Source organism: Pseudorca crassidens, chromosome 15 (genome assembly GCF_039906515.1).
Source record: "Pseudorca crassidens isolate mPseCra1 chromosome 15, mPseCra1.hap1, whole genome shotgun sequence".
NCBI lineage: Eukaryota > Metazoa > Chordata > Mammalia > Artiodactyla > Delphinidae > Pseudorca > Pseudorca crassidens.
In genome coordinates, this window is record NC_090310.1 from 45,093,198 (window position 1) to 45,104,794 (window position 11,597).

Consider the following 11,597-nt stretch of genomic DNA (forward strand, 5'->3'; position numbering starts at 1 on the left):
ATTGCTGTCAACATGCAAAAGCATGGTCTTTTTTCTAGTAACTCACTGTTAATACATTTTACGGACATACATGAACTTGACAACTAGGTTAAAAAGTTATTCATAAGAATCAGACTCTGCAGGTGGAAAGTTAAGGGATAAAAATTATTCTGCTTTTTCCTCCTCATGTATGCACAAGAGTGATGTGATAAAAATCTACATAACTCTGAAAGTGGTCTTCCTATAAATATGTATCCCATATATATTCAATACATAAAAAAACTAAGTGATAAGGAAAAGTCTTGTTCCAGGAAATATTAAAACAGGAACACAAAAAGTGATTAATAGTCACTTTACCATGCACTATACATAAAAAATCGTCCACTTCTATAGACACCTGTGGTTTTGCTAGCAGGGGACTTGAATCAATAGCCTTAGGTAGAAATCAAATACTACAGAAAATGAGCTTTGGAAATATCTGAGCATCCGTGTTCAAGAAGCACAAAGAGGCAGCAAGATTAGGATTGGCAACCTTTGCAAGTCAGCCTACTAGTCTTCAAAAAGATTACAGACTAAAAATCTTTCCTTTGGAGGTTGTTCAATAATGAGGTTAATAACTGAGCAGGTATTCCTTAGGAACGACCCTGCCTCAAGAGGGTAAGAGCATAAAATGTGAAGTCTAAAGACAATATTCCCTTTCCATCTGTTTTCCCAGAAAACAGTAAGTACAGTTACTCCTAAATGGCCTTTATTCAATTAAAAACTGGATGAAAAGATTTGTGAAATGTCTACTACCAGCAAATACCATGCTCATTTATTTGAATATGAAGATGAATTTAGATCCTGCCCAGGTCCCACCTTCTTCTCATATCCAGGATATCATTTTTATCATTAGTAAAAGAATCATTAAAAAAACTAAACAGGGAATTCCCTGGCGGTCTAGTGGTTAGGACTCGGCACTTCCACTGCAGGGGGTCTGGGTTCGATCCCTGGTCGGAGAACTAAGATCTCCGTGTGGTGCACCCAAAACAAAGAAAAATCCCACAAACAAAAACAAACGAAAAAATGAATTCCAGGATGGCAGTTCATACACATAAAACATTACAGAAAATATAATCAAGTGCTTGATCTAATTCTCCTTTACTTTTATTAAAGTGGTTCAATGTTTCTCTACCCTTAGCTACTCCAAAATAACACTAGAAAAGCATCTACCATTAGCTACTCCAAAATAACACAAGAGGGGACTTCCCTGGTGGCGCAGCGGTTGAGAATCTGCCTGCTAATTCAGGGGACACGGGTTCAAGCCCTGGTCTGGGAGGATCCCACAAGCCGCGGAACAACTAAGACCGTGAGCCACAACTACTGAGCCTGCACGTCTGGAGCCTATGCTCCGCAACAAGAGAGGTCGCGACAGTGAGAGGCCCGTGTACCGCGATGAAGCGTGGCCCCCGCTTGCCGCAACTAGAGAAAGCCCTCGCACAGAAATGAAGACCCAACACAGCCCAAAATAAATAAGTAAATAAATTAATTAATTAAAAAAAAATCAGAGAGAACATTTCCTGGCTGTGGTCAGAGGAAGTCCTGGCTACTGAATGAATTAAAAAAAAAAAAAAACACACAAGAAAAGCATCCTATTACAGTTTTATATACCTTAAGATGTGTTCTAGACTAGCATAAGCATTTGATGATAGGACAGTGGGTCAATAAATGAAATATTATGTACAGAATACAAATAAAAGTTTATTGTACAAAATTAAGGCCTTCACAGTTCATAGTTCACTAAGGCTAAACAAAGACTAGGTAATGTTTTAAATCCTTTACAAAAATTTCACATACACTTTCCCCTACCCCCAACTATTAAAGTGGCCTAACCAAATGTTATCAAAACGAAAACTATACATAACACCAAGTCCTTTAAAGGCAGCTATCCCAAATCTTATTTCTTGGCATAGGTGATCTTCATGGCATGGGATGGTGTGATCTTAAATCCCTGTAAAGCATCCCTGGCAGCTCCAGCCTGTCCATCATTTTCAAATTCAACAAAAGCAATGTCATGCCTCCCAGGTACCAAACGTACTTCCTTGAAACCAGGGAACCTATAAAGAATTAAAACAATTTTTATATATGTAAACAATTTATATACATGTAAATATAGAGATGATATCAAATATGCAAATGTCTGTGTTTAAATTTGGTAAGCAACTTCCTGATATGAGTCCAGGAAAAGTATCACATCCCAGCAAGAATCCTGAGTGGGATGAAAGAGCCTAAATTATAATTAATACCATGAAAAGAACTGCAGGAATCATGTAAGCTAATTCTGTTTCTGTCATTTCATCAAAGCTTTGTTTCCTGTTTTACTCATCAACTAGAATTAATAATTCAAACATTACAGGTAATCTAGCTTTTTATTTGCTAAATCTGCAGACTGGCTTCAATTCATGATTAATCCTGGAGCAACTCAATGAAGCTGTAAGGAATTACTGTGTGATATACAAACGGATTCAACCCAGGGAAGTGCTATCTGTCCTGTCAGGAGACTCTCAGAACACAGACTTGTTTATGAAAACACTTACTGATTAAACAGCATGGATAACATCATCTCATTAGTCTCTTCTGGTAAATTATTAAGGAATAAAATATAGTTTGGAGGGTAATCAGGGACCTATTAAAAAGAAAAGGCAAAGTTAGTTTGTAAATATAAAAAGTACAGTAAACCATTTGGCTCTTACATTAAAATCTAAACTTCAGAAAACTACATTCCACCGTTTAAGGCTTGTGAAATCTTACTACATCAAACACTAAAGCTGAGAAACAGTGACACCAGAGAAATAAGCAAAAACCTAACAGTAACCAAACAAGGTAGACATTCAAGTCACTTAATAAATATCTGGAAGATTATAAATCTTATTAACAGTTTTTAAGTATTTAACTAACGGTATTTAAAACAATATTTAAGTTTTAAGCATCTGGAGGTCAGCTGGAACGGGAGGATTCTGTCGTCTGGATTATATAACCGATCCTAACCAGAGAAGGCATCGGTGTCACCCATCCTCAGCTGCTTAACCCTCAGATATTCAATCCTCTGTGCTATCGCTTACTACCTCCCAGTGTGTGAGAAAATCTGGAAATAGAAAGATTTCCACTTAGAACCACTGCTTGGCAATTTTTAACGTTTTTTTCTTCTGAGAAAATGAGATATACATGGCATCTAGTTACATACAAGTAAGTGCATACAGACACTGTTAAGGGGAACTATAGGGAAAGGTCTTTATATGTAAGAGCCTCTGTCTTCAGGCTAATTTCGTGGAAGAAAAAAGATGAAATGTAAAGAACAACTTAGGGCTTAGAGAATTAAGTGCTGGCATTTGTGAACTGGACTATAATTGCTGAAAGACTTCAAAAGAGTAGACAATGCAAGAAAATGCAAATAACTTAAAATCAGAGGAGGAAAACCTCAGTGGTGCAAGGAATTCCCTGGATATAAGGACCCTGTCAGACCCTAGGACCCAAGGGATTAATCGGGAAACCATTAGTACATAACTCAGGCTTTCTTTTTGAGGCCTTTATTGGGAAGCTTAGGTAAAGAGTTTCTAAAACTCTTTGGTAAAGAGTTTCCCGATAAGTCTATATCAGGAGACTTAAATATGTATGTGCTGAGGAAATAAGAGCAAAGGCAACTAACTGTAAAACAACTTTGCTCTATGAGAAAAGATGGGTTAGTGCTTCAGCTAATGGGAATGGATACCAAGCCACAAGCCTGGAAAGCTCTGGGCCATGTACTGTGCGGTAAACAACCATTTTGCTCCTTGACCTCATAGAGCTTAGAATCTATCGTTTTGATTCTGTCATTGACTCACCATGGGAAGCAAGGAATAAAGTCAGGTTTTGTTTTCTCCCTCTTAAAGAAAATTAAAACGTTTTGATGAATGAGTTTCCACATTATTGTGGCTTATACATGGAATCATTTTGTTTTTGGAGACATGCACGTTGTTGTAATTATTGTTATTGTCTTGTAATTTTATTTTAAAGTAAGTATCACATGGAAAAAAATATTACCTGAGGATTTGGTGCTGCATTTCCTTGGGTATTAGCTGAATTTGGTGTTCCCTAACCCAAAGAAATAGAGAAAGAGTTAACATTTCCAACCCCTCTAAAAAAGCAGCAGGTATTTACATTTTAAATTACTTCATAAAAATAAGATTAACAAACAGATTTTTAAATCTATTTACTTTCACTGAGATTTTACATCTTAAAACTCTGACTCCAACATTTATGTATTTAACTTGTCAAATGTTTTTGAAAGGTCTATATCATAAAGTTCAACCTCTAAGCTTTAAAATTATGGAGAAATATAAATATAAGGACCAGTCTTTCCCTTTTTTTAAAAACTAGAAAAAAGTCAAGCATTATACTTAGTACAACTGATTTCTAATCACTTTCAATCCCAAAGTAACTACTTTTTGGATGATAATTTCATCTTTATCTGGTACTTTAAATTAGATTTTGAATTCCTGAACTGTTCAAAGAAAGCAGCTTTCAGTGGCATACTCATGATTAAAGATAACATCTACAGTATTATTTATACACAGAACTTGAAAAATAAGCCAATAGAAATTAACAAATTTTAGAGAATGATGGAACTAAATGTCATGCAAATTAAAAAAAAACTGTTCAATATAAATCTGCATATGTAAAGGTTTATATTTTAATCTGTTGCTTAAACACAAATATTGGAATTTTAGAATTCAACCATTCCAGCTTCTTAAAAATCTACCTTTAAACACACACATGTGTACATGCGTGCCTCAAAGATCACCCCTCAAATGGAAGACAGACATCTCTATCAAATTTTTAACACCAAAAAACAAAAATGAACTTTTGCCCATCTTACCTGACCAGGTTTTTTGTTCATGGTTGTTGCAGTCTGTTCCACAGTTTTGGCTTTTTTCTTTTCTTTTTTCTTTTCTTTGTCAGCAAAAGTGCCACGCATTTTAGATATTATATCAGAATCTGTTTTTGCATACTGGATTCGCTGTTTTAATTATTTGAAAACAAGTTACTTTTCATCATGCTGACGGCTGTTTCTACACTTGTCATTAATATTTCAAATTTCATTATGCAAATACGAGCTAATTTTAAACACATACTTAAGGAAATCTATCAAATATACTGAGCACCAAATGAAAATAAACTGTGACCCATGATTCACAACTGGGACAAAGTTAGATTCAACTGTGTTTATTATAAGAAAAAACCATAGATTTTCATATGAGAAAAACAGGACTGAAATATCTGCACCACTGCCCCTCTCCATTTAAAAGAACAGAGAAAACTGCATTGGAAAGCTGTCTATCCCTTACAGGGACACACAGAGGGTCCATATATGCATGGAATTTGTTACTTCCAAAGTTAAAGTACCAAAGATTGAGAATGACTTTCCCTTGAATCTGGTCTATTATTTTTAAATGAAATGACTAACAGTGGCATCCACTTAAATTTAAAAAGCTTTGAAAGGAAACAAAAAGATGGCATCACAGCTAGTGCAACCAGGTCACTTGCATGAGTAATACGCCAGAGCCAGCAGGCACAGCACACACGACTGAAGCATTGAGAAACACTGGTCTAGGACAGCATTTCATGAACTTTAATGTGCATCCGATTACCTGGAGAGCTTGTAAGAGTGCAGATCCTGATGCAGGGGGTCTGGTGAGGCCTGAGATTCTGCACTTCTAACAAGCACAAAGGGGATGGTGGGGCCCACACTTTGAGCAGTATGGCCCTGGCCTAAAGCATTACTGCATAGTTGAATGTTCGGGGGAACCGAGGGGGGCAGCAGGCCTCCCACAATACCTCAGTCCCTGAGGCTTCCTCTGGCTGCTGGACCATGGCAGCTCCAAGTGGACTTACCCTGCGAGCAACTCTGCTAGTCTTGCATGTCATCATCTAACCAAAAGAAATAGTTTGGGACCAACTCTGACTTGCTCCCAGGGATTCCCGCCCAACTCGCTTCTTCCTGACCTGAACAGATCTTGGGTGATCCTGTATTTGTCCCTATGACCTGTGAAAATTTCTGACCTCAGCCCTCGCTCTTAGCTGGCTGGTCTAGAGCGGCATTTCTCAACCAGAGGCGAATCTGCCCACGAGGAGACAGCTGGCACTGCTGACTGGAGACACTGTGTGTCGTCATGCTAAGAGGGCAGAGGCCAGAGATGCTGCTAAACACTCTTCCATGAACAATACAGCCCCAACAATAAAAAAGTATTCAGTTCAAAATGGCAAAAGTGCCAGTGCTGAAAACCCTGGTCTAGACTAAATACTGGTCAGGGATAAAAGTCCACCCACAGCTTAGAGAAGGTGCAAGATTTACATTTATACCAAAGGTTTCATGACAGAAGTCCTTAGGAAGATGGTTCTACTTTACTGAGGTATTTTTGGAATTAAATAACCAAATGCCCTTGAATCACAGAGAATAATTTTGTTCTGAGTTCCAAGTTATAGAAAATTTTGTTCATTTCTGATCTGGTGTGTTGGCAACTGAAACCACCTAAGTAAGTATAATCAAGACAGCTCAAGGAACATTCTTTTCTTCCTTCCAGGATGCAGGAGATTTGGCAGTATCTACTACTTTCCTGAAGGCAGAGAACAGACGTCCTAAAATACCTTCAATATGAGATCAGTTTAACGGGCTTTCTCCATTGATTTTAAATAATTAGCTGGCAAGGTGAAGCCGGTGCCAAACGCAGCAAACGATTTCCAGCCTTCCTGCATCTCAGTCACAGGCACATGCAAACTTGTCATCCCAACTTAGCAAACAGCCCTAACACCCTCTACGAGAAGAAACTGTTCCTTCATACTAATGTAACTGTACATTTAAACTAAAACCCAGTCTTATGCTACTGCCAACTGAGATCTCACTTATGCTAGTTCTTTACACTACTGAGAAAGATAAACTGGTCTCAGGAAATGCCAATTTACTGAAAATTGGAGTATGCAGGTACTATCCCCCAGTTTTCTGCAATAGGACTTTCTACATATACGGTGCCCAGTCAGGTGGGAAATGATGGGAAAAGGAGAGCTGGACGGAGGACGGGAAGAAAATGTGCTCCAGTAACAGACAAACAGCGCTCAGTCCTGAATTAAACAGCGTGGTACCAAAGTCCTCAGACTACTGACCACAGCCAACACTGCCTGGTGTTGTACGTTAGGTCTTCTTGAGACACAGCACACTCATCGATCTGCACACCTTCTGTGGCTGCTTCTCTGGCCCTAAAGGCAAAGTTAAGTAGCTGCAAAAGAGATTATCTGGCTCATAAAGTCTAAAATATTTACTATCTGGCCCTTTTACAGATAGGGTGCTGAATCCTAGTTTAGGGGGAAAAAAATCACAATATTGTGTGTCCAGGAGATTAGCTTTCAAGTCCTGATGATGCCACTGGTTACAGTAACAGAAGCTTTCTGTGCCTGATTCTTCATTTGTAAAAAAAAAAAAAAAAAAAAAGATCAGATGAGAGGTCTGCACTACAGATTATGGCCAAATCCAGCCCATGGCCTGATTTTGTATGGCTTATTAGTTAAGTACTTTTTTCTTTCCTTTTCTTTTTTTTTTAACACAATTTTTAAAGGATTGTTTAAAAAAACCACACCCACACCCACACACAAGAATATGCAACAGAAACCGTATGTGGCCCACAAAGCCTAAAATATTTATTATCTGGTCCTTTATAGAGTTTTTGCTCGCTTCTGAATTAAACCAAAGAATATCCAGTTTGCTTATTATTATTGTTTTTTTTTTAACAGGTGAAAGTGAACATGAGCACAGAGCCAGTTAATGGCAGAACCAGAATGAGAACATGGGTCCTTGAAACTCTGGGCCTCGGCTCTTTCCCCAACATCCCTTCCCATCACATTCCAGTTCAGGAAGAAAAGCACTGAAATCCACACCCAAGGTACTACGTACCTATTCACACACCTAGAGCCCCTTGCTATATACACTGTCTCCACCCTGATCCAATCCTCTACCATCTCTGACTTAATACCAATGCCTCCTGAGTTCCCTACTTCCATTCTGCCCTTCCCACAATCCAATCTTCATCCAGCAGCTAAATGTGAAATCTCATGTCACTCCTGAGTTTAAAACTTTCCACGTGTGACTATTTAATTTCCATTCATTGTTATTCATTAATAAAACCTATGACTTTACATCTATGAACTGTCCTCAGATCAGTGCTTTGACTGCATAGCTTCTGACACGCAGTATTTCACTCTGGTACTTTCTGAAACTTCAGACTGGATTCCCTCTTTGACCCACGATTTTTGTTTTGTGTTGGTTTACAAGTTTACAGAGGTTTCTTCTTAATCTTATGAGTAATTATTAATTTCTAGTTCTTTTGAGATGAGAATATTGCCTATACTGCCTTTGTTTTTGAAATATTCTACATCTCAATGTATTTTGTTTTTGCCTATTTGAACTATCATAAATCAAGAAGTGAATTATAAGCTCTACTACTGTGTTTCTATAAAAATAAATACATAAATAAAATAAACCGAAACCCACTCTTCACTGAAGGCAAAAAGCAACAGCCATATTTTCAAGGGTATATTTATACATCTATCATACCATTAACAGCGATTAATGCCAAAATAAGAATGATTTACCATCGGTTTGCCATAAAATGGAAATCCTTGTAACTGTCTCAAGGCATTTGTGGATGAGCCCAGTTCCTTAAAGATAACAAAAGCTTGCCCCCTCATCTTCATGGTCTTTAGAGCCACAATATCTACGACGTGGCCAAACTGAGAAAACAGGGCATACAGGGATCTCTTCAATTCTGCACAAAATTAGAGGGGAAACCAGTTATTTGTGAATGAAACTACGACAAAATTCTTCATAAAATGACACGGCACTGAGTGCCCCCCCCATTTATTTATACAAAGTTACATATTTTAATAAAAACATCATACTATTCCCATTAGCAGTCTAATTTTAAGTTTTTGAAACCATTTAACTATGAGTGAAAACAGATTCAACACATTTTCAGCCGCTACCTATTTTTATCTTTAAAAAGCCTTAAAATCCTTACACAATAAGGGATAAAACATTATTTCAGGCACTGAGAAAGATGACTAGATGAGAATTTTTGAAGCTGTATAATTTTTAAGATGGTTGTAAGCAAACACACTTCAGTTTTTTTAAAAAAAGCACCTACCTTCTTTTTTAATTTTGTCATTCATATTGTTGATATAAATTGTGTGATTTGGTCTGATATCCATGTTGTGGGTTAAACTGTTCAAACAGTCTAAAGAGACAGTAAATATTCCGTTATTAAACAGGGAGGATTCATTCATATGATAGTATGGCATTAAGGACACAGCACAAGGGTACTAACTTTTCAATTCTTTCAACCCCCAATGTCAGAAAATATCAGTTTGGCAGTAGTCTTTAAAAATCTCTCGAAGACTTCCTAGCCCTCTTTTTTAAACAGAAGGAGAACAGTTCTCAGGCTGAAAACTTGGTGGGGCACTATTATCTAGTCAGATTTTAATAACATTCTTTTATTCCATACATTTATTTATTTTTATACTTATCTTTCACTTATGACAAGTGATACTGTTCTCCCATCTACTTAATAACTTTTCTTTTTTAACAAAATTTAAAAACTGAGATTTGAAGAAAAATGAAAAAAGAAACTAGCAAATGTATATCCAGTAAAAGTCATAAAGATAGAACATTAATGGACTTCCCTGGTGGCGCAGTGGTTAAGAATCCGCCTGCCAATGAAGGGGACACGGGTTTGAGCCCTGGTCCGGGAAGATCCCACATGTCGCGGAGCAACTAAATCCTTGCGCCACAACTACTGAGCCTGCGCTCTAGAGACCGCTAGCCACAACTACTGAGCCCACGTGCCACAGCTACTGAAGCCCGCGTGCCAAGAGCCAGGGCTCCGCAACAAGAGAAGCCACCAAAATGAAAAGCCCACTCACCACAACAAAGAGCAGTCCCCGCTCGCCACAACTAGAGAAAGCCTGCGTGCAGCAAATAAGATGCAACGCAGCCAAAAATAAATAAATAAGTACATTTATTTTTTTAAAAAAAAAGAACATTAATGAAGTTTGCCAAGAACTCTTTCATGGGTTCTCTTACAAAGCCCTTTCATACTATTACTTAATTTATCACCAACAGCCCTCACTCCAAAGTCACCTCTAATGGACTTGAGAGACTGGAGCGGTACCGCCTGATGGTTAAGAGCTCAGATTCTAGAGCCAGCCGGATCTGAATTCAAATCTGTCTATGCTTCTTACTAGTTGCTTGACTGAGGGCAAGTTCTAATCTCCCAGGTCCAAATCTGTAACACGGGGATGGTAACAGAATCTACCCAGTAGAGCTAGAAAGCCTAAATGAAATAAAGTTCTAGCAGCTCTGGAATCAGAAGTAAGCACTTCGAGCAGCTGTTACTAATGTCTTTTACAGGTTAATGCAAGTCCTTGCTCAGTTACATAGCTGATAAGCAGGAGGCCTAAGAATTCAGCCCGTGTTTTCTGTCTCTTGCACTTTTCTTTCACACCCACCACACTATTTCATTTTTCCCCACTGTTTTAGTTGCAAACTGTGGCCTTGCTTTATTTCCTTGGTGCCCCGCATATTTCTTCGTTCCATGAACATTTACACCCACAGTATGTGCACAGCATAGGATGACTGACAAGGAAAGAGCCCACAGACAAGGACTGTATTTGTGCGGGTAACAGGGGAAAGGTAACGCTTCTCAGAGGCTTGCGACGCCCTAAACTGAAACCTGGGAGACTGGGGTCGCGAACGACGACGAGAGGAAAGTGACAAGTATCAAACTTAAGGCAGAAAGATCAGAGGGGAAGTTCTCGCTTTATCTCACGCGAGGTTCGATGGTGGCCTGGGCTGCTGGGGTACCGGGAGTCGCCTCCCGGATCGAAAAGGGAGCCTCTGGCAAGCACTTGAAGGCTCAGAGCGAGCTGTAAACGACTCGCACCAGCGAAAGAACACCAGTTATCCATAACTTCATATGCGCGAGGATCCCCGCCTCTCCAGACCCAGGCACATTCGCCCACGGCCCCGGCCCGAAGCCCCAGGAAGCGGCCACACGATCCCCGGCTCCGACCCGTCCCGCCAGAGACAAGGTTCCTAAGTCCAGGGGCCTAGCCAGACCCGAGCGTCAGTTTCCATGCCTCCCTCGCTTCCTCGCCGACCCTCCGCGAATACGTTCCGGCCCCGGCGCCGCGCCCTGCCCACCCCCAGCTCCCGCAGGAGAGCGTATGACCGAATGGCAACCCGCAGCCGGGAAAGCGGAGAAAATTAAGAATAAAGCGCTCCAAGCTGGGCCCGTGAGCCATGGCCGCTGAGCCTGCCCGTCCGGAGCCTGTGCTCCGCAACGGGAGAGGCCACAACAGTGAGGGGCCCGCGTACCAAAAACAAAACAAAACAAAACAAAACAAAACAAAACAAAACAAAAGAAGAGAATAAAGCGCTCCAACTCACCGGAGGCGTCCGCGGCGCCCCGTACGAATCACAAGCCGGAAGCCGGAAGCCGGAAGCCGAGACACCGGAAGTGACGCTACAAGGCGCCTCAATCGAGGGCCGACAAGTG

At 39.7% G+C, this 11,597-nt stretch overlaps 1 protein-coding gene across 1 annotated transcript; it reads right to left on the minus strand.

Moving 5' to 3' along the window:
* Nucleotides 1-1,694: 1,694 nt before the first annotated feature.
* SNRPB2 (small nuclear ribonucleoprotein polypeptide B2) lies at nucleotides 1,695-11,597 on the minus strand. The gene is made up of 7 exons (XM_067707439.1): nucleotides 11,489-11,597; nucleotides 9,189-9,278; nucleotides 8,638-8,810; nucleotides 4,874-5,014; nucleotides 4,039-4,089; nucleotides 2,556-2,644; nucleotides 1,695-2,075 (listed from the first exon to the last, which is right to left on the minus strand). Exons 2-7 carry the CDS (start codon nucleotides 9,250-9,252, stop codon nucleotides 1,916-1,918), a joined length of 678 nt encoding a protein of 225 aa, XP_067563540.1. The 5' UTR covers nucleotides 9,253-9,278; nucleotides 11,489-11,597; the 3' UTR covers nucleotides 1,695-1,915.